The sequence below is a fragment of the Antechinus flavipes genome, chromosome X (genome assembly GCF_016432865.1).
Source record: "Antechinus flavipes isolate AdamAnt ecotype Samford, QLD, Australia chromosome X, AdamAnt_v2, whole genome shotgun sequence".
Lineage (NCBI taxonomy): Eukaryota > Metazoa > Chordata > Mammalia > Dasyuromorphia > Dasyuridae > Antechinus > Antechinus flavipes.
In genome coordinates, this window is record NC_067404.1 from 45,292 (window position 1) to 68,997 (window position 23,706).

General features: G+C 30.5%; 1 protein-coding gene across 1 annotated transcript in view; it reads right to left on the reverse strand.

The window, feature by feature from the left end:
- Positions 1 to 23,706, reverse strand: part of LOC127542752 (THO complex subunit 2-like) — a 68,002-nt gene that overhangs the window by 25,931 nt on the left and 18,365 nt on the right. The window contains exons 10-24 of the mRNA XM_051968521.1: positions 20,359 to 20,456; positions 19,849 to 19,900; positions 18,097 to 18,269; positions 16,139 to 16,334; positions 12,996 to 13,126; positions 12,810 to 12,911; positions 9,667 to 9,751; positions 8,914 to 9,007; positions 8,446 to 8,526; positions 8,223 to 8,319; positions 5,153 to 5,270; positions 4,541 to 4,720; positions 3,121 to 3,285; positions 2,106 to 2,381; positions 1,752 to 1,893 (exon numbers count right to left, since the gene is read on the reverse strand). Coding sequence (XP_051824481.1) covers positions 1,752 to 1,893; positions 2,106 to 2,381; positions 3,121 to 3,285; positions 4,541 to 4,720; positions 5,153 to 5,270; positions 8,223 to 8,319; positions 8,446 to 8,526; positions 8,914 to 9,007; positions 9,667 to 9,751; positions 12,810 to 12,911; positions 12,996 to 13,126; positions 16,139 to 16,334; positions 18,097 to 18,269; positions 19,849 to 19,900; positions 20,359 to 20,456 — 1,990 coding nt within the window. The remainder of the gene's footprint in view (positions 1 to 1,751; positions 1,894 to 2,105; positions 2,382 to 3,120; positions 3,286 to 4,540; positions 4,721 to 5,152; positions 5,271 to 8,222; positions 8,320 to 8,445; positions 8,527 to 8,913; positions 9,008 to 9,666; positions 9,752 to 12,809; positions 12,912 to 12,995; positions 13,127 to 16,138; positions 16,335 to 18,096; positions 18,270 to 19,848; positions 19,901 to 20,358; positions 20,457 to 23,706) is intronic.

Genomic DNA, 23,706 nt, shown 5'->3' on the forward strand with positions numbered 1-23,706 from the left:
GTAAGATTAGATCAACTCTAATTAGTTAGCAGTTTGTAAAGATTCCAACAATAATTTACATCAAATTGCTTGTCTTGCCAATTTCCTTGACAAGACTGAATTCTGACTGGAGAAATCACTGTCATTTTACCAATCCAAAGCAGTATATAAAACAATGATCTTTTGGCCTATTCACTACTGAGCCTTGCAGGGATTACAAAAATACACAATAACAAAAAAAGTAGTAAGACTAGGAAACACCAGTGAAGAGATTCTAGGAGATTCAATGCTATGTAACAGAAAATTAGACGCCATATAAACCTTTGTAACCCACTATTCATTTACAAAGTCATCGTTTCAGGTTGCTGAGAATAAACCATAAAATTTGAACTACACATGCCAGATAAAAATCCAGAAATTTTAAATTCAAAATGAAAAAATCTCCACTAGACTGTACCAATTAACAGATAACTAACATCTTGCAGTCCACCAGACAAGAATTGTAAAACTGACAGAAGGACAGAACTTCAAATACCCAACCCACTTCCCCCCAAAAGGCATACAAAGTTGATCACTAATATCCAATTAGAAGAAAAAAACAAAACAAAAGGAAAACATGAATTCAATCAAAAGTCAAACTGATCAAATAATGACTCAGAAACGTCTACAAACAAAGCTTTCAAGAAAAATTCATACTGGACAGAAGTCTAAAAAGAATTCCTCAAACAGTTGAGACAAAAAATAGAAAAGGGGCTAAAATTTTGAAAAAATAAAAGTCAAGACTTTAAAAGGAAAGGCTATTTTAAAATCTCAAGATCTAGAAGTATCAGACTGCAAATTATATACTACAAAGCCATAATCATTATTCCTTAGGTAAAAAGCCTAAAGATTATAGATAAGAAATCCAAAGATTATTCAACGGAACATAGAATATTTATATAATTTATAATTATAATAATTATGATAATAATAATTTATTGTTTGCTAAGATCCCTGCTATTTGGCAGAAGTCACTATTCAACAAAAAGTGTAGAGGAAATTGGAAAGTGACAGAAACAAGACACACCTAATAGTATATGCTAAAATGAGATTAAAATGGTTACATTATTTAGATATAAATATTCACATATGCAAATTAGTGGATTACAGGAGAAATAATCTAGGATGTCTATGCACTGTGAAAGTGTGAAACATTCAGAAAAAGCAAAAATGAATAACTGAATTATAAAGATTTTAGTTTCTTGCATAAAAGCAATGCCAAAAATATCAGAAAGCAAGAATGTTTCCTTAATAGCTTCACTCAATTTTAAATTTTATTTTAAGATGGATTAAGATTATAAATAGGCACATTTAAAGTTAGAGTTATAATAAAGATATTTTAAATATAGAAAAATGTGTTCTCAATCAACTAAATCACACACAAAAATCACAGCTTTCATGAAAGTTTTCAGAAAATTTTAGGCAAAATGTAGAAAATGGAAAAATATATTTTCTTTCAATTTAGGTGGTTTATGCTATGAATAGGGTCTGAAAACATAAAACCAATTCTCAGCATGCCCAAATAATGAAAATGTAAACTGCTATAAATTTTTTTTTAATTTTTAGGAAAAATTATATTTAGTATGGCATAAAACAGAATAACTTTGATACTGTACCTAAGAAAAACTAAAAACAAGATTTTTGCTAATATTTTGGACGTTAATATGATAAATATGAATAAAAACATAACTCAGAAAATTGGCAGTTAAATTGAAGAGATCATGTAGACTTACTAGCTAAGAGCCAATTATCTTTTTCCAATTTTAGTCTCTGTAGAACTCTCTGAACATGTTCCATCTGTTTTTTTTCTTCTTCTAGAAGTTTATCCTGAAGAGCAGTACAGCGCTCTTTTTCTTTTTTCTTTTTATTTATAGGCTGTCAAACATAAAAGGAAGTGAATATTTTTCTAATTGAAATTTAATTGTAATTTCTTAACTTATGAGCAAAATTAACACTAACCTGAAAATTTAAAATTAAAACTTTATACTGACACAAATTACAAAAATGAATACATAATAAAAGTAAAGCTTTAATGAAAATTTAACATAATTTTATTATTATTTGGAGTTATTCCAATAAACACATACCATTTCCTGATTGTCATCAATTGCTTTCATCTGAACTTTAAGTTTATGGACTTCTCTTTCATAGCTGTTGTGGGGTACTGCAAGGTCATACATTGTTAATGACCAGAAAGTAGCATAGAACTGTGGACTGATGTCATCCCATACTTTAGAAACATGTAAAGATATGACAGCTTTATGTACAGGGGCCATCACCAACTCACAGGATGCAATATATTTATGAACTTTGTGTTGCTGTTTATTTCCTTTTTCAGCTTTTTTAAGTTCATCATATTTTGACTACAGATAAGGAGAAAACACAACAAAAATGCCACTAAGTATTTTGCACTGGTATAATTTCTTCATAGATATTGTAAATCAACCTATCACATCAGATTCTATCAATCTCAAAATTAATGACAACCATATTTCAGTAATGAAAATATGGATGAATGAGTGAATTGATGATAATCCTGATAATACAAAGACAAAATCTGACAATCCACCTCAAGGACTTAATAGCATCAGGATAGATGAAAGTCCTAAGAATTCATTGGTGACATGAACAGCAAAGCCTAAGGCACCCTTGGATCAAAAGGCCACATGATTATAATAACCAAGAGAAGGCTGACCATAAACAGAACTGATGGATCACTCAGAGATAGTGGCAACATTAACTCTTTTCCTATCCATACCATGTGAACACTTAAATCTGCATAGCTGAGGAAAAGAGGGGAAGGGGAACACCAGGCAAGAGTACTGCAGGACAATTTGAGGTAACATAACGTCAGGAAAAAAAGCAAACGTGGAAGTTAAGGAGTCTAAAATTAGAATTTTAAAAATAAAGATCTTATACAATGAAAAACTAAAAGAAACAGATTTATATTCTTAATTTTACTGAAATATTGAAATTGTCTCCATAAGGAAATTCAGAATACTAAACATCTACCTAACTTTTATCAGCTTAGTAGCAACTTAATGAATCATAGAAAATTTGAAAAAGATCACTCATTATTAATGAAAAAACTCTTCTACTTACTGATATGTGGTGTGCATACATTGGTCTCGACAAAAAAAATGCTGCATCATGAGGTGTATGATATTCCTTGCAGAGTACATCAATTGATGGCACTCGTTTAATATAATCCTCTGTACTCAGATTAGATGCCAAAAATCCACCAAACTGTACCAGGGTATCATGACACTTAAGTAAAAAGAAAAATAGAAAGAAGCTAACAGAATAATATATACTTGCATCTGAGAACTTTTCTCAGGAAACCCATCATTCCCCTCCAAACAAATTTAAAATAATACCTTAAGTCTAATTAAATTTTTAAAGTGCCAGACAAACTCAGCAAAAAAGTCAGAATACTATTTTCTTTTGGGGGGAGAGGAAGGGTAACAAGAAAATTTAAAATGTCAGCAGAAGTCTATGATTGTAAAGATCTATGCAGAGCCAACACTTGCTCAACAATTAGTCAAAAAGAGATTATACGGGATCCTTTTCTAGTACTGGATACAGTTGGGGCTCACTGGCAACCCTATTTCTCACATCTGAATTAAAAAATACTACTTGTAAGGTTTATAAGAGGGACAGACAATTCATTATTCTATAACCCTAAAACTTCTGACTCTTTTAACTCTACTCCCACTCCCTCTTAAAAAAGGACCTCAGAAAACATCCTCTGAAATGTTGACTGCCACCTTTCTTCAGCACTAGCTGTAGCATTCTGCTTGCCAATGCCTTCTATCTTATGTGGATATAAGACACAGCTACAATACATATTGTCCAGAGTATGGAGTTCCCTGAGCTTTTACCCTACTTACTATACTATCATTCTCACAACACTCACTCACTGCTCACTCTTGTGAAGAGGTTCTTGATTATGCTTCCCTTCTTATACCAGATCTAAGTAATCAAAATCTGATTCCTTTTTCCTGATAAATATTACTCTTTCCAAAACAAAAAATGGATAGAAATTTCTAATTAAATATCTAGATCATTATTTCTGACCTTACAAAAGAACACTTCTAAGCCACAAAAGGAAAGTACAGATTGGCAAATATTTAATTTCTAATCAATCAAAATTGTTCCCCAATATAATCATTTTGTCTTCAACTTCATTATATATCCTATTCTGTTCTTTGTTCCTCCTCCTCAAATAACTCCCCCATTAAAAGGTTTGTATCTATTAATAAACTATTGTTTTAATCAGAAAAAAAGTGCCTTACACTAGGATTTTGTTGAATTTCACACACTACAACTGAATCATAGGCTAGTGGGATTGTTCACCTATCCATACAAGTATTAAAAAGTTTTATTTTTATTGCCTTTTCAGAAGGTAAAGTCATTAAATTTATAGATCCATGTCAATAAATTAAACATACTTATTCAAAGGCAAAGCAAATTAAAAATTTAGGCTAGAATACGAAAATAACTAAAAAAGCAGGTGAAATACCTGATCGTATAACTTGCCCACAAGCTTCAAATGTTTCTCTCCCCCTTCCTGGAATATTACCCCATTCCTCTGCTGAGCCATAAGTAAACATAAAGGAAGTGCAAGATCATGATTCAGAAGTGCATCCTTTAACCTCTGAGAGGATTTTTTTGTGTTCCTGATCTGTCCAAAGTAGCCACCCTATAAAGAAGAAAAAAAAAGCTAACTAGTCAGCATATTTATCAAATCTAACAAAATAAAATACTCAAGAAAAATAAAAATGTATTAATAATGATTAAGATAATTATAAATACATGACTTTAAATATAATTTTATCAGAAAAGATATTAAGGAAACACATTTTCAAATTTTCTCAGTCAATGCAAATAAAAACAAAAGCAATATAGCTAAATCCCTATTAGTTCTGCTTTTTACTTTTTCTAGTTTCCTAAACTATTTTCAGCATACCACTGTAAAACAAATACCATGTATTCTTTTTCATAACTGTAAATATAAAAATTTTAAAACATAATTGTTCAAGCAATTACTGCCTCATTTTACACTGAAGAGAAGAAAAGGAATTTTGGAAAACAGAGGAAGATCTAGTCAATTAAAGAAAAAAATGATGCTTACCTCAGCTTTTAGCTGTTCTCCACCAGTCATAGCCTCTAATTGTTCCACTGTCATTTCTTCTGTAATCTCTATTCCTGCCATTTTTTGTACTACCTCTTTCAATATAAGTAGATCAAAGCTACTCACAAGTTAATAAGGAAATTATGTTAATATGAATTTAGAGAAATGAGAATATGCAATGTTTTTAAAGATTAGAAAATTAGAAAGATATACAAAATATACAAGAAAATTTGAGTTCTTAAATTTACTAACATTTAATTGAACTCAAAATAAAAGTGAAATGATTTCTTTCCAAATTCACACAATTAGTGCCTTAACTCCAAATCTTTTCAACTTTTCCAATATAGTTTCCTATAAAATGATAAAATGCTGTATTAAATATCACACATAAAAAAGATCAAATCAAACTCTTTGTTGAAATGATAAAACATACCAAAATATGAGTCAAGAGAAACTGGACTAAAATCCTTAGGAAACAAGATTAACAAAAATATAGTGGGGAATATTATCTTTCTAAAAGTAATGTTTCTTAATTACATAAAACTTCATTTTTAATGAAAGATCCAATTTATCACTTCAGAGTCCAGCTTGCTGGAATTCAGGAATTCTTAATTTACATACAAATTCATGTAATATTCCACAGTAAAAAACATACTGATTATTCAATTTTTCACTGCTAACATGTCTGGTTCAATCTTTTCATTACTTGAACCATGTAATTCTAAAATTGTTTTTTTCTTTTAATGCTGAAAAATTTTTAAAAAGAAACCCTAAAAGAAATTATCATGATTAATCAAACTGCTTAATTTATCTAGTTATTCAAAACTGTTAACTAAGGAACGTTATATACAAAATATAAATAATAAAACTAATGGCAATATTCTTATCACTATCAATCAATGAATTTCTTCAAAGAAATCTATTTTCCAGATTTTTGTTTTTTAACATAGAGTTAATTGTATAAGTCCCAAAGATTGTTTCTTTTTAAAATATTTTCTACTTTCACACAACTTCAATTATTTTGTCAAAATATTTTTGTGCTTTCACAGAAAAGTTTTCTAAGGAGAAAACTAAGGAGAAAAGTTTTCCTGTCTTCCAAGTAAGAAACTGTTGAGCAATTACTATGGCTGGTCCCTTACAATTTGTAATGTGTACAAAGGCTGAAGGCAGAACTGGAGATCTGGAGAGAATGTTACTAAGTGAAAGGTTACTGTACCAAATGGTCAATAGTTGTTGTTAATATTAAATAGAAAAGTGACTGTTGGAGAAGAAAGATGTGAAAACAGAAGATCAATTAGGAACCAAATCCAACAGCACAAATGAAAAGTGAGCTTAGATAGGCAGCTCTGAATGAAGAAAAAAAATGAATTCAGGGGAAGTGTAAAGGGCTGAAACTATTGGGTTGATTGCACTGAGGTCGGTACTGCTGAGCACTTGAGGCTAACTACTGATTGGAAGATATTCTATGGGCATATGCTTGGAAATGGTCCTTCCCACTATCCGTGCTGGCTCAGTAACTGGGACTGGGGGTGGAGTAAGACGAGCCAGGGACACACTCTAGGCGGTAGATGACAGAGAATCTCTTTCATCCCCTTCACTGCTACCCCTAAAAACCAAGAATAAAGACAGACTTTTGCTTATCCTGACTCAGGCTGACTATGGGGTGTCCTAGGTGCTAGCGCAGTTGTTATAGGATAGAGTCTCAAATAGACAAGATATTTTAAGTGAAGTCACATTAAAATAATAATGAGGTACTGCTAATTCTATGGTTTCAAGTATATAAAATCAGAGTGTCTTTCACAAAAATAAGAAATTATAGAAAAGAAAACAATTTGGAGGAAAAACTAATGAGTGCTACACTGTTTAGATTTCAATCATCTGCACAAAGGATATTTAATCCACTGAAGATGTCAGTGACAATCACATTAAAAAAGAAAAGGACACAGGATAAAGCATAACATTTTATGATAACTAGTATGTTTTTTAATATGGATTTGATATGGCTTGAATATTAATTTGCACAATAAAATGAAGTAGCCTCTGCTTTCAAAAAGATTATATTCAAGCTGAGTGTTATGTTATGTAAAATATGCTATATCTGAACTCACTCTTTCCAAAAGTCTTTGAGGTATTCAAAGGAAAATGTTTATCTTCAAAGTAAATGGAATTAGGTGCCCCAAGAATGGGACTTTAATGTCCCAACTGAAATCTGAAGAACACATTAGTACTAATTGTAATAAAATAGAAGTGAAGAGGAGAGTAAAGAACAAAAATGGTACTTGGGCTAAGTTCTGAAGGAAATAAAATAAATGCAACTTGCCAAACTCTTTAATTCTACCATATTGGCCTTCACTCTATTCTATTCATAAAAAACATAATTTTTTATTTCAACATACTAAATTTCTAAAATATGCCATATGTCCTTCCCTCCCTCTCATAATTTTCTCTTCCTTAAAGATGTAGTTTTAGACAAAATCTTTAGCCTTTCTTCATAGTGGCTTCTCTTCCAAGCCATCCTGACTTTAACATCTCTACATATATTTATTACTTGTACTAAGTACTTTGCAAGAGCCATAGAAGGTGCTTAATAAAAATAAAAAAGAGACATTTATCTCCTGCTAAGACCTTATGATGTCATTAAACAAAGAATATGGAAGAGAACACAAGACAAAACCCAGGAGAACACCTACAAAAGTGGCAATATGACTAAGTACCAACTTAGTGATCCAAAAAATGAAAAAAAAATTACAGCAATATCCTTAAATTTTCTAAATATTTTACATATTACTCTACTAAAATCACAACATATTAGCAGAATTCATAAGCTGGAATCTGTGTTTCCATTTCTGAAGTATTATTCTCAGTGGAAATCAATGTTATATATAATGATTTTTTTTTTTAAATCATTAGCATTTGTTAGGAAAAATTCAGATAAAAATTACAAAACAAAATCTGAACTGAATAGCATTTTGAAATATAATATTAGAGACAAAACTACAATAAAAGAACTACATTACTTAACTTTTTATGAAAACATATTTGGATTAAAATCCAAACTTCACAAACTTACCTTTTTCCTGCCTTTAGCTGGTTTGCCACATACTGCAGAAGGCCAGCAAGTTCAATTGGATATTTGCGGAAAACTGCACCACAGAAACAAGCAAGACCTACAACATATAAAAAATAAAAAAAAACTTAAAATGTTATGGAAGCACAGTATTATAAAGAATTCAAAAGCATTCATTCAAAATAAACACTTTTCTGGATATCATGATAAACAAGAAAATACTCACTTTGAAGCCAGCTTGAAATGGTTGTGTCATCATGTTTCATTCTTTCCTTCTCTGGATTAGCCAGAGCTTCAATAATGCAATCTTTTACAAAATTAAGAGAAAAAAATTATTTTGAAACTTTGGCAATAGAAAATAATCAAAACACCAGCATGATTCTCGATGCATTTCCCCATTTGTTCTAATTTGTCCTTAATTCTCAAAGAGGAAGACATCAGGGAGGACTTAGAAGTGAATTAGATTTGAGAGGGATTTAAGAATTGGATTTAAAGTTAACAGTTCACTTTGCCTGTAACAAGATTTTAGTTAACAATTTTATGCAAATTGTACCACATAAATATTTTTAAGAATCATTCAACTTTTTAAGTTTTTGTCCTAACATTTTATTAATTGATAAATATTAAAACACTATTACCACAGTTTTAATTTTTTTTCTGTTAGTTCAACGTTTTTTCCTAAATAAAAGGATACATGCCAAAACATCATAATTCAAAGATGTTAGATATTTCAAGGAATCTACCACTGGTGTTATTAAATTATCATATTTTTGTATTTGTGATAAAATCTGAAAGATATAAAACCAGAAAAAGTGAACAATTTTGAACCCAGTTTCATATTATATGTAAAAATATGCTATATGAACAAATCAAAAGGAATTTTCAAACTTTAAGTTGAAATATATTTTCAAATTTAAAAAGTGCACTTGTCCCATATAATTTTCAATATTTCAAAATAGATGAATTTTCAAATAAATTTAAAACTGCTTGTTTTTAGCAAAATCTAATTTAAATGAAAGGATTAGCAAGAACATTTTCTATAACATATGCTATTATCTCATTTTTATTTATAAGTACTTTATTCCCATATTAAGCTTTTATAGCATAATAATGCAAAGAAAGGGGGATGGGAGATAGGTCGCCTATTTTGGTCTTTATTAGTTGTTGCTACATTGTTTTTCAGTTGTGTTTGATTCAAGACTCCATCTGGAGTTTTCTTGGCAAAGACAGGGCAATGGTTTGCCATTTTCTTCAGCTCACACAACAAAAACTGAGGCAAACAAGAATAAAGAGGCTGGCCCAAGGTTATACAATTAGAAAGAATTTAAAGTTGAATGTGAATTCTGGAAGAGCAGACTTCCTAACTCCAAACCTGGTGCTCTATCCCTTGCGCCACTTTATTGCCCTGTCGGCATGTTTTTAAAATTATATAAACCTCATAACCTACATAATCAAACAAAATAGTTGGGTTACTGTGGCTCAGCTTCCCTATCTGTCTTCCAGAAGGCTTTACATTTTCCTTGGTGAGACGCCTATGGAAAAGAAAAAGGACATGAGTTTCATTATTTTAATTTATTTTCCAAAGATTTCTTATGAATTACACTTAATAAAAGTAAAACTAAACATGCTTCCTAATTATTTTTAATTATTTGTTACTTTTTATGTCATGTGTGTATACTTTGCCAATTTTTTATCTTATAAAGTTAAAATATTCTTCCATATGAAGAGTATAGAATAAAGTTCCTGTAACTAATTCAAAATCACAGTAAGGCAGGATATTAAGTTCTATCAGCACAAAAACTATTTTCTCCTTATCATTTGATTCTGTAGCTCTAATTACCTTAAATATCTTAAAATTTTCTATACTTGTTGCTTCTAATTCCTTATTTCAATCAAGAACAATAAAAATAATAGCTAATATTTATGTAGAGTTTACTATGTGCCAGTTAAAAGCAGACAGATGCTGGCTCAGTTTTCCTCAGTAAATCATGTCAAATAATTAGAGAAAAAAAAAATGGCAAACTACTTAAGTATCTTTGCCAAGAAAACCACAACTGGGATTACAAATAGTTAGATATGACTTTGGAAATATGGTCCTCTTAGCAAAAAGGTCTAAAAGATGGTCCAAGACTTCAATCATATTAGAGGAAGTAATTTAGAGGGGGATCCTATAAAGAAAGGTTAAATACAGGAAAAGAAGATATAACAGAGAGAATAAAGAATGAGGACTAAGAAAAGACCAATGAGTGTGGCAATTAAGAAACTATCAAGTATAGAGAGAGTAATTTTGGTAGAATGATAAGGCAAGAAGTGAGAGTGCAAGAAATGTAAGCCAAAAAGGGCACAAGAGAAATAGAAGAATCAAAGAGAGTGTTATTTCAAAATGGATAAAGAGGAGGACTTCAATGCAGAGAATGAAAATAAGTGGAAGAAGATATCAAAGAGGATACAATATCTTACAGAAAATACAATGTTATGCAGAATTTAAGGGTGAATTTATGAGGAAGAAAAAGCATGATTACTTAACATCAATAAGGGTCTAACACCTAAAATAATAGAACATAAATGTCCAATGCACCTGAAATACTGCATTATTTCTCCAACATCATTCAGTAGGAATAATGCAAGGATGAATTAATATATTGTATGGACAAATCCATTTTTTCCCCAATTTGGAGGGATGGAATTTCACAATACAAAGTATTACTTACAAACTAGTCTCTAACACAAAGTAATATATATTAAGCAATAAAATGTTTCTGTTCAAATGTTTCTGAGATACATAGACTGAAAAAAACCATTAAAAAGTAAGATATCAGGTTACTTAAAGCTTCTCTCTATTTAGAAGGGCACATATTTAATGTGCAATTTTGTCATTCCTTAACATTTATTTTCTTTTCTCTATTGAATTAGTTTGATCACTAACTTTTTCACTACTTGAATTGTGAGAGAAGGAATTATGGCACTAAAGTACTTATAGCAAGAATGTAATATAAAGATGGAAAATAAATCTAGAAAACAAAAAACAAAAATGTATCTGCAATTTCACAAGGAGTTGCAATATGTTTTCTTTATTGTCTTTAACCTATTTTCATTATTTTCTTTTATAACCAAACCACTCCTCAAATTTAAAAATACATTATATAATCAAATTGAAATCCAAAAATTCATCTGGAGGAATATGCTTAATTTACTGCAATTTCCTTGCTTTCTCTTGATTTTTGCAAGACCACTGGGCCTTCTAAATGTAATCTTTCATTCTTGTCACATACTATTAGCAAAAACAACAAAGGAATGATAATGTAAAGATAAGCAAGATAACACAGTATGTATGAAACTAAATAATTCTGAAAATTTAAAAGTTTAATTGTTTGATCATTCCAACCATTATAGACTCTTCATGATTGTGGGATTTTTTGGTCATATTGCAATGGTTTGCCATTTCCTTCTCCAGTTTATTTTACAGATGAATAAACTGAGTCAAAAAGGGTAAAGTAATTCATTCCAGGATTATACAACTGGTCTTGCTAACCAATTCCATTTAGCTAATTTGGAACTAAGCATGTTTTTTTCTTAAATGCCCATTTCATTTAATTTAATATAACTTACATTTTCAAATTCACTATTACCTTTGCAGTAGAAAATTACATACCAATAACTTAGGAAATGGCTAAATAAATTATGGTTTATAAATATGATGAATCAACATAGAAATTACAAACATCAAGAACTCAAAATGAACTGAAAAAAATGAAAATATGAAGAATCCATAAAGAACTGCAACGTGTGAACAAAACCAAAACAAAAAGAGAAGAACTTAATGCTAAATAAACTTAGAAAGTTGTCTCAAAAGTCTGATTCCCTTGCAAAAAAGGTTAGATTTCAGACACTTCTCCATTTTAGTATATAATCTAGTTCAAGTATCTATTTTTATCAATTAAGGAAAGGATAAATAAAAAGCAGCAAAATAAAGGTTTAAAACCAAAATTACATTTTACTATATTAATCTGCAAGTGATAATTTAATAATTAATGTATTATCATTAATAATGCTAAATAATTTTCATTTAATTCCAATTAATATGCTTCTTTATAAATCTTTTTTTTCTCTAAGATCTGACATATCTATGTACTTTTCTTTTTTAAAATTTTTACTAACAGCTATTGTAGCTACATCTCTACCCATTTCAACCAAGTCTTAAATATGTCCTATACAAAAGGAAAATAAGCACCCTTATCTGTGGAGAGGACAAGCTTGGAATTTAAGGTATGCAACACTCAGTTTCATAAATAGCATCCCTTACTATTTTCTTCAAACAATTTTAAAGTTCTCTGAAAACATAATTTACTATTTCTCTCCAAATCCATATTTTTAGCCATTTAATTTGATTACTCCATTATTTTAATAACTTGTGAACATATTATACTACTTTTTACACACACAGCCTATAAATATGTATAAGACACAAATGGTTTTTTACAGATTGTTAGCTAATATTCACCTTTAAGGATGATACAAAGCAAATTGGAAAAGAACCTAAATTTTTACACTAAATCTACTAGTTTACTTTTCCTATTAAAAAGCACTTACTTCATAATATATTTGGCTCTATCAATTGTTTGAGCTTTAGCTTTTATTAAATGTGGATGATTATTGTAAGTTTCATTCTTCCACTGGCCATATAATCGATACCTTAAAAAGACAAATACAATAAATACAATATATAAGCAAATTTGATAAATAAAAATAAAGGGTGAAAAATACTTTGGTATTTACCTATATTGATAAGGAAATGTTTTGAACATTCCCCAAAGTTCTTCAGACATACAAGCATTGCAGTCCATCAAAGTAAGAGATGGTAGAAGGACTTGGTCAGTAATACTGAGCAAACAACTAAATAAAATTTCCTAGGAAAGAAATAATATGTGGAAATCAAGAAATAATTGTGTTATAATATTAAAATAAGAAAATGCCAATTTCAAAATTTGGTACAAATGAATGACTTCAGGACAAAATTGAATTCAGACATTTAATTAACTGCCTATAGGTAAGGGGAACTTTTAGTCAGTTTATTTATTCAGCCCTGCTGTCTCTACTCTCTCCTGAAACCAACTGAATGATAAGACAGTTTCTAAGTAACTGTAACATCACATGATAAAGTCTCCTTGGCTGATTCTTCAACTCAACACAAATGCACTGAAATACTTTTGGGTTTGCTTTGATTCAGAATTCTCTTTTCCGTTTGAGTTTCATGCTATTTCTATCTACAACCCAATCAAAATCCTGATAACTGTTTCCTACAGACGCTCAGATCACTCATTTTTTAATTCCTCAGCAAGTTTAACATTCAGTTCACAAGTTTTATCTCCCCCCCAATTCCTGTCTTCATACTTGGCAATTTCAATATTAAATTTATTAAATGTTAAAATATTAAATATTAAGTAAATTTTTAAAAATACATTTTAAATATAGAGTCCCTTCTCTTCCATGAGTAACTGCTCCATCGCATCTCACTCACAAGGACAGTAAAATCAGACATAATGATGAATTTTCTTGACAGACACATAGGCAAGAGGAAGATATAACTTGAATGCCAATACATGAAGAAAATCACAAAATTATTCTAACGATCTAATAATGACTATGTTACAAAACTTCAGATACTTTGACGAAACAAAAATATTAAAACTGCCCTACTTATTTCTTCATATTCTCACCATCTTCTCTTTATCTTCTTCATTCCTTCCATCAGACTGAAACTAAAATAAAATATACAAATGTTAAAATGGAAACAAAATGGAAATAAATTAACAAAACAAAAATCTTAGACTTCTGAAGTTTTATTTTAAAAATTGTATGTATCTCTTGCCCTTTCCTAAGGATTGCAGCGCTGATTATTTAGAAGACAATTTCATTCTAATTGACAAAGAACTTGGCTTTTGCCAAGTTCCAATTTGGGCTAAAGTTGGTTTAATTTTTAAAAAGAGAAAAAGAAGAGAATGAACAAATTATATAAATTATTGAGTTTTGTTATGTTTCTAGAAAAAATTCAAAAGTTTAATTGAAATATCTCACTGATAAAAATCCTTAAAATCAGGACTGAAAGAATAGATTATGCCAAACTACCATTTCAATGGTAGACAAAAAGAATTTTCATTGGTAGATTAAAAACTAGTAACCTACTTTTTAAAAAATATATGAAGAAACAAGTGCTTAAAGAGATCTAGAAAAAGGCATTGACCCACACTTAACACCATACACCAAGAAAAAGTCAAAATGGGTTCATGATTTAGGTATAAAGAATGAGATTATAAATAAATGGGAAGAATATAGGATAGTTTCCCTCTCAGACCTGTGGAAGAGGAAGGAATTTATGACCAAAGAAGAACTAGAGATCATCACTGATCACAAAATACAAAATTTTTGATTATATCAAGTTAAAAAGTTTTTGAACAAACAAAACTAATGCAGACAAGATTAAAAGGGAACCAATAAACTGGGAAAACATTTGTGCAATCAAAGGTTCTGATAAAGGCCTCATTTCCAAAATATATAGAGAATTGACTCTATAAGAAATCAAGCCATTCTCCAATTGATAAATGGCCAAAGGTTATGAACAGACAATTCTCAGATGAAGAAATTGAGCCATTTCTAGCTCCAAGTCATTTTTAATCAGAGAAATGCAAATTAAGACAACTCTGAGACACCACTACACACCTGTCAGACTGGCTAGAATGACAGGGAAAGCTAATGATGCATGTTGGAGGGGATGTGGCAAAACAGGGACACTGATACATTGTTGGTGGAATTGTGAACAGACCCAGCCATTCTGGAGAGTAATTTGGAACTATGCTCAAAAAGTTATCAAGCTGTGCATCCCCTTTGATCCAGCAGTGTTTCTACTGGGCTTATACCCCAAAGAGATACTAAAGAAGGGAAAGGGACCTGTATGTGCCAAAATGTTTGTGACAGGCCTCTTTGTAGGCCTGGAGAGACTTACAGGAACTGATGCTGAGTGAAATGAGCAGGAGATCATTTTATACTTCAACAACAATACTATATGATGATCAATTCTGATGGACATGGCCGTCTCCAGCAATGAGATGAACCAAATCAGTTCCAATGGAGCAGTAATGGACTGAACCAGCTATACCCAGCGAAAGAACTCTGGGAGATGACTAAGAACCATTACATTGAATTCCCAGTCCCTATATTATTGTCCGTCTGCATGTTGTTTTTTTTTAATTTCCTTCACAAGCTAATTGTAGAATATTTCAGAGTCCAGTTCTTTTCGTTCAGCAAAATAATGGTTTGGACATGTAAACTTATTTTGTATTTAATTTATACTTTAATATATTTAATATATACTGGTCATCCTGCCATCTAGAAGAGGAGTGGGAGGAAAGGGGAAAAATTGGAACAAAAGGTTTGTCAATTGTCAATGCTGTAAAATTACCCATACACATAATTTGTAAATAAAAAGCTATAATTAAAAAAAAGAGAGAACGAGATCTAGAAATGATTGAATTATTGGACTAAATAAACCAATAGCCAAATTAAATATGCCCTAAGAGATGTTTCCAATGGGAGACCTCAAAAAAATTTTTACACACATATTCTATTTTTAACTTTAACTAAAAAGTTGGTGTGTTGCTATAAATATTTTGGAGCTATGTGCATCTTTTTTTTTTTTTCTATCTTTGAATTCCTTGACATATAACCCTAGCACTGGAATCAACTTTATTCTACCTTTTTTTATCTTGGATAAATTGACTCTCAGAAATACGCACTTTTAAAATGTTACTACAGCTTGTTCTATTCTCTCATTGAGAAATCTTGAAATCATCTTCATGTAATTTATTTTCAAAATTGTTTTAAATGGAAAAAACACTTGATGTTTTATCAAAATCATTGCTTACCTCTTTCATAAATGCTTTTCCTAAACGTACTACTTTTGCAAATAAAACAGCATCATGAGACAAGTTAGGACCAAGGTGTGAAAGCATACTGAATACTTCCTCTCTTAAATCTTCAAAATTCTCTACTTGCTTTGGTACTCTTTTGTTTTCCCAAAAAAGAATAGGTGCTCCTTTAGCACCTATGGGTATTCCAAATCTAAAAGATGTGAGAAGAAAATCTTTAAAAACATTCATCTATTATCTAGTTCTTTCATATATAATATCATGACTTGTTGGAATTCTCAGACTGTTAATTTAAGATAACATAAGAAAAAAATCATCATTATCATCACAAGCTATGCACCAATTTTTACCACAGAAGATGAAAATAAAAAGAAATTCCTCTAAGAAATGAATGAAACATTCCAAACTAAAGCAACACAAATGTTGGTAATTATTTCAAAACCAATATTATAAAGCAAAGAGTAAAGAGTGAAAAAGAAAAATCATAATTCTTTAAATTATACTATTTAAATTGTTAGTTATTAATCATTACATCAAGCAAATAACTAAAAACATTTATTAAAACTCATTACTAATACCTGTAAAATAGTTATTAAAATATCTACTACTGGAGGAAATTTACAAGAAAATGAAAATTAAAGAGGTAAAAATGATATATAGTTTAAATTCCACAACAGGAAAACGTAAATACATGTGCAAACAAAAATACACATAATTAAACAAATGTAAAGGAAAGCACTACCATCTGGGAGATGGAACATTAAATTCTGAATGAAACTTGGGATCCTAAGAGATTATGACAATATAAAGAAAAGAGTTAACTAGAGAAAAGCAGGGGGGTTGGAGGACAGAATTCAGGGATCTTGTAGAATAAAATTAATAATAATCAGAAATATTAATTAACTATGTATCTAAAGTAAGAGAATAAAGCGCTTCAAGATTTCTATCAAGATATAAATATGACAAAGCCCTCAATCAAAATAGAAATTTATTAACTAAGACTTCTGTTTTGGATGTTTTGAGTTTTAACTAAAGATAGTTTAAACTACTTTTTTTCTCAAGATATCTAAATGTTTAATTATATCCAGGCTTTTAAAGTGAGCATCTGTCATGACCCAATAATATATTATCTCTCTAAAGAAAAGGAGGAAAAAGCTTTATAACATCTATTTTTGTAGTGGCAAAGAAGTGAACACTGAGAGGATACCCATTAATTAGAGAATGGTCTAGCGTTAGACCATTTGAATGAATAGAATGCTAAAGTGTTATAAAGAATGATAAAAGATCTATGTAATTTTAGAGATATGAAGATTTGTACAGATTAATGCAATTAAGTGAACATAACCTCTGGACCTTATAGTAGTATAACATAAACACACATCACATATAGTTTATTAAGCCATTCAACAATTGATGGGTATCCCCTCAATTTCTGATGTTTTTCCCCTTTTTAAAAAAAAATCTCTTTTGGAAATCATGTCTAGTAATAATGTTGTTAGATCACAGGGTATGTGAGAATTGGTAGCTCTTTGGGAATGTACCATATACTTTTATCATTTATAAATTGGGGTGTGGTAAAAGAAGCTTTAAAACATTAAAAAAACTGGTCAAAAAAAAACTCTTAGTTCCATTTTTAAAAATATGAAATCATTTATATTTTAAGGATAGCTAGATGTCATAGTAGATACTAATTCAAGAATCAGAAAGATTTCAATTCAGATCTGGCCACAAACTATTTAGTAGTTGTGTGAATCTGGACGAGTCAAAATCCCAATTGCTTTCAAAAACAAAACCAGCTCTCCCCCAAAAAACTTAACAACAAAAAGTATCATCCATATTAAAGTATAAATGATACTTTAAAAATAAAATAAACTGAACATTCCAAGGCAATTACGATTAAAAAAAATTTTACACCAATAATTTTTTATATAGTTATCTGAATCATAGTAACTTACTTTCGATATAAAGGTTCAATAGTTACATGAATAAGTTGACAAAGAGCAAACGCTATTGCTTTCTCAGTAGTAGCATAAAAGAGAGGCATCTGATCCATAATATTTTGTGCATGTTGCCAATCACCAATCTTCAATAATGCTTCCAATATACCAAGTTTCTGATTATCATGAGGCTAAAAGAAAATATATATGGCATATAAAAATTTTACGCAATATAAAAAATGAAATAATTCTAATTCTAAAAAGATAATAGTAATAATTTTTATTACTATGGTTATTATGATATTTTACATAGCAAACAGTTGGTGCCAAGCACTGTGTATTTGTGTGTGGTATATCACAACAACCCTGTTATTAAATAAGAGCTTTCAGGCCCTATTTTTACACTTTAAAAAACTAAACGAACATGGATTAAAAAAAAATCAAAATTTCTAAAGTTCATTTGAAAACACTTAAGTCCAGAATTCTAAAAACCACAGCAGTTCTTAGCAATCATAGTTAACATAACTAGACTAATCAAAGAAAAGTAACTTTTATAATGAAAATAAACCAATAAAATTTTTATTTAACTGAAATTATTAATCATGTTTAATCAATTATGTTTGATTTATTATTTAATGCATTGCAAATTACATAGACATTAAAATAAAAAAAATTTAAAGTTAGAAAAGCTTTTTCTTTACAAAATAAAATAATGTGCTTATCTTTAAGGATGTCAATTGTTATAAAAGTAACATTTCTATAACATTTAAAATTATTTTTCCTAATTCTATTTCTATTTTCAACAGGCTTCTTTAAGAAAACTACATCCAGTTAACTTTTGAAATTGAAGATTCCAGAGCCTCTCATTTGTGTTTTTAAAGGATAAAATTGTTCATGAGAAAAAAGTTGCATCTAGATGGTGACTAAAGTGGTTAGAAATCTGGCCTGAAACTGTTTTTGCCCTGACTCTCTGCAACTATAAAAATAAATGACAAGTGCTTCAGTATCTGTGCCAAGAAAATCCTAAGGATCACAAAGAGAGAAATAACTGAAACAAATTATCAAAACATATATGTATATATAAATTAACAATTTATTCTATGCATTCTACTATCACTGACTCCTCAGAAATCACCAAGTACTGAAAAAATTAATGTTAATGAAAACAATCAGCCCCTGTTAAACTAAATTTTTCTCAGAAATGAATTAAAAGCTAATTTATGTTTAAAATATCATGGGAAACAGGAAAGAATTGGATGAAAGGTATTTAAAATGTGACCTACCATACATTTCACTTCAGATATATCCTGCATTATTTCATCATTTCTTTCTCTAGTTCATTTTACAAATGAAGAAATGGAAAGAAAGTAAGTCAAGGAACATGCCAATCATCACATGACTGACACATGTCTCAGGAAAGAATCACATATAAAAAGAATGAAAACTTCAAATTCAAATAGAACAAACTAAAAAAAAAAAAAATTCACACATTCGACTCAGTGGAAGTTGAAAATAATTACCTACTTGGAAAATAATAATGAGAAGCAATATTCCCTGGAAAGCAGGAAAAATGATCCCCTTTAGAGAGCAAGAGAAACAACAATGGCTATTCCAGAGAGCTCAAGCGCCCAATCCCTGGATTCATCCACTAGAACTAGTCCTAGATTGTGCATTTCCGGCTACCCCCTTCGAGACTGCCCACATAATTGTCCTATAGAGAGAATAAGGGCTCGCCCATGGAGACAGCAATGATTATTCCCACCTCCAAACCCCAGAAAGAGTCTGGAGGCCGGCTGCCAGAGAGACCTTATATGGATACCCCCTGAAGAAAGCAAGAAAGAGAACACAACACAACTCCCTTGAGCAACCACTAGGGCTATCCCTGCATACAACCTGTCAATTTACTCCCTGGAGAGTCCACCCCAGAAACACTCAGGACTCCCCATTGGGGGAACCACATGGGGTTAGGTGACAGCAAGCAGGTCTACCCTCTTGAAGGATGACTCCTGGCTACCTTGGAAATACAGGTAGGATTATCTCCTGGAGAGTGCACAAGAGACACCCCTACTAAATCACACAAACACAAGGACCCATGCACAGAGTCAAAGTTCAACCTGCAAACCATAAGTTTGGGACATTGTTCCCCTGGACTCCATCAGGAGAGAAGAACCTTAAAAATAACAAAATAGGAAAAGAAGAAAGAAAAAACAAAGCCAGAAAGACAAAAGAAGCTGAACCCCAAAATGCTACCCTACTGACAAGGAAGATCAAAACACAGACCCAGAAGAGGACAAAATGCCCAAGTGAGAAATCTCAAAGGATGATGTAAGGTGGTCCCGAGCACCAAAAGCCCTCTCGGGATTGCTCGTAGAGGATTTCTAAAAAACAAAGAAAAAGAAAGGTAAAATGGAATGAATTGAGTTTCACGAAGTGGCATAAGAGACTTTTTACAGACAGCGAAGAAGTTATGTAAAGGAGGACTGATTCTTAAGCTCCATAATGGAGGTTCAGAGAGAATAAGCTATTCATTCCAGTGGGTAGACATTACTCTTGTCAATTAGGGAAGCAAAAGAAAAAAAGAGAAACTGTAGAAATGCTAGAAATTTAATTAGTAATCTACTTGAAAGTATTAACAGATTTTATAAAAGTGTAAAAATAATAAAATTTGATGTAAATAACTGATAATAAATCCTCACAAATTAGCAGCTAATGACTCTCCAGAGCAGGAAATAGAAAAACATTTTTGATTCTACCTACCCAGGAATTATATGTACATAATTATAAAACAATTCATACAAATAAAATCAATTCTAAATAATTGGAAAATTTTCAATTGTTCACAAGTATTTCAAGCTATTTTATAATTAAAATGACAATTCTACCTAAATTAGTCTACTTGTTCAGTGTCACAAAAAACAAAAGGCCAAAAAATTCCAATTGCCTCAGCAAACAAACAAAAAAGAAATAGTGGCAGATCAGTGGAAATAGGTTAGATACACATGAAACAATAATCAAGGCCTAAGTAACCTAGTGATTGCTAAACCCTCGAATTCCAGATTCTGAAATAAGAACTTTTGGAAAAATTTCACAAAAAAATTGGAAAATAAAATGTCAGAATATTAAAAAAGACCTATCTCTCACACCTCATACCAAATTAAATTCAAGATGTATACATGTTTTAGATATAAAGAATGATATCAAAAACAAACTAGGAGAAAGGATAATTTTCATATGAGGTCATCAGAAAAATTTATGGCCAAAGGACAACTAGAAAAACTATGAAATGCAAAATGGACAACTTGGATTACATTAAATTAAAAAGGTTTTTCACAAACAAAACCAATACTAAAATTAGAAAGGATGAACAAAACTGGGGAAAGTATTTTATACCCTTTTCTGATAAAGGCCAATTTCTAAAATATAAAGAGAATTGACTCAAATTTACAAGCCATTCTCCAAATGATAAATGGACAAAGAATGTGAAAAGCCACTTACAAAGAAATTAAAGCCATTTCTAGATAAAGATAATGATGAATGTTGGAGAAGATGTGAGAAAACTACGACACTTACATTACTGGTAGAAGAGTGAATGAATTCAACCATTCTGGAGAACAATTTGGAACTATGCCCAAAGAGCCATCGAACTTTGACCCAGCAGTGTCTTTACTAAGGCATCGAACTTACCACACAGAACTTAAAGGAGGGAATGTGCCAAAAGATTTGGAGCAGCTCTTTCTGCAGTGACAAGAAACTGAAACCACGTCAGTTAGAGAGTTATGGAATAGGATTTTTCTAGGTAAGTGAACAGAACCAAAGGATCATTTTACACAGCAATAGTCAGATTGTACGATCATCAATTCTAATGGATGTGACTTTTCAACAATGAGATGACTGACACCATTTCCAATGATCCTATGAATAATAGAGGCATTTGCAGCCAGAAAAAGGACAGTGGGAACTGAGTGTGGACTGATCACAAAATAGCATTTTCACTTTTTGTTAAACATGTTATGCTCTTTCATTTTTTCCCCTTTTTTCTTCTGTCTTTCTCTTAGGTTTCCTTTTATTTCGATTTTTCTTTCCCAACATAATTTATAAGGAAATGTTTAAAAAAAGAATGTCCATGTATAACCAAAAAACAGTTGTTTTTACTTTAGGCAAATAAAAACTTAAAAAAATAAATTTAAAAAGCAAAATAAAATTAAATAACAAAAACGATAAGTATTTAGGGGTTAGAATTAGGCTTAGGGTTAAAGTCAAGTACTTTAGGGCTAAGAGTCAGGTTTAGGATTAGGACAGTTTCGAGGACAAGTAATACGTCACAGCATATGTATCAAGATGAGATCACTAAGGGTACATGATTTGAAACTGAACAATCATACCATAAGAAAATTAAGGAAGCATGGAATATTTTACTGTTATATCTGTACACAAATAATGAGTTTGTGATCAAACAAAAAAATATTTAATTACATGAAATTGAAAAGGATTTGCAAAACAAAACAAATACAGCAAAGAATACAAGAAAATAAGATGATAGCTATGATGTATTTGACTGCTTTCAACAATGTAGCAATTCAAGATAATTTCAAGATTTGAGAGACAAAACACTATTCACATCCAGAGAGCTACAGATAGAATGAATGTGTTTTGAAACATTGCATTTTCATCTTTCTTTCCTATTCTTTTTCATCTGCTTTATTTTTTTCTTGTATTTGTTTGTTTCCATATAGTTTTTCTTGTGCAACAAGACAATTATGGAAATAAAGTTAGAAGAACTACACATCTAATTTATATCCAACTACACGTCATATGAAGGCAGAAAAATTTAGAACATAAAAAGCAGAGGTTAATTTTGAAAACTGCATGTTTTTGGAAAAATAAATATTTTTCAAAAATTATTTTAAAGTTATAATAAAAAATCAGAAAATAGTACTAGTTGGTTGAAGCAATTTTTTCTGCGAAAAGGCATTATTTCTCATATTTATAAAAATCCCAAAGCTATTTTCAATGAGAAAATGAACAGGCAGTTTTAAGCTAAACCAAATCAAAACTATTTACAATCTGATGATTGTAAATGATCTAAATAAATGTAAGGTACTACTTCACATCTATCAAATTGGTTAATATAACAGGAAAGAAAAATAACAAATATTGGAGGGAATGTGGGAAAATTTGGACAATATGCATTGTTGGTAACACAAACTATGCAACTGTTCTAGAGAGCAATTTGAAACTACACCCAAAGAGGTATAAAATTATACTTTATTCTAGTAGATGAGTATTTCAAAAAATCAAAGAAAAATGAAAAGAAGCCAAATGTACAAAAGTGGCAGCTTTATTTTTTCATGACAAAAAAGAATATCCATCTTTCTTGGCTATTGGAGTATGGCTATAGTTGCAGAATATGATGTGATGAAATATTATTATGCTATTCGAAATGCAAGAACACTGCATTTCAACAAAAATAAATATATGGATTAAAGAAAAATATACAGAACCTGGAAAACATTGTACAAAGAAAGCAACATGTAACTTTATCAACTCTGATCAATCCAATGATCCAAAGATGCCAACATCTTATAGCATAAAAAATTTAAACTTTTATGAGTTTAGTATGTTAGTAAA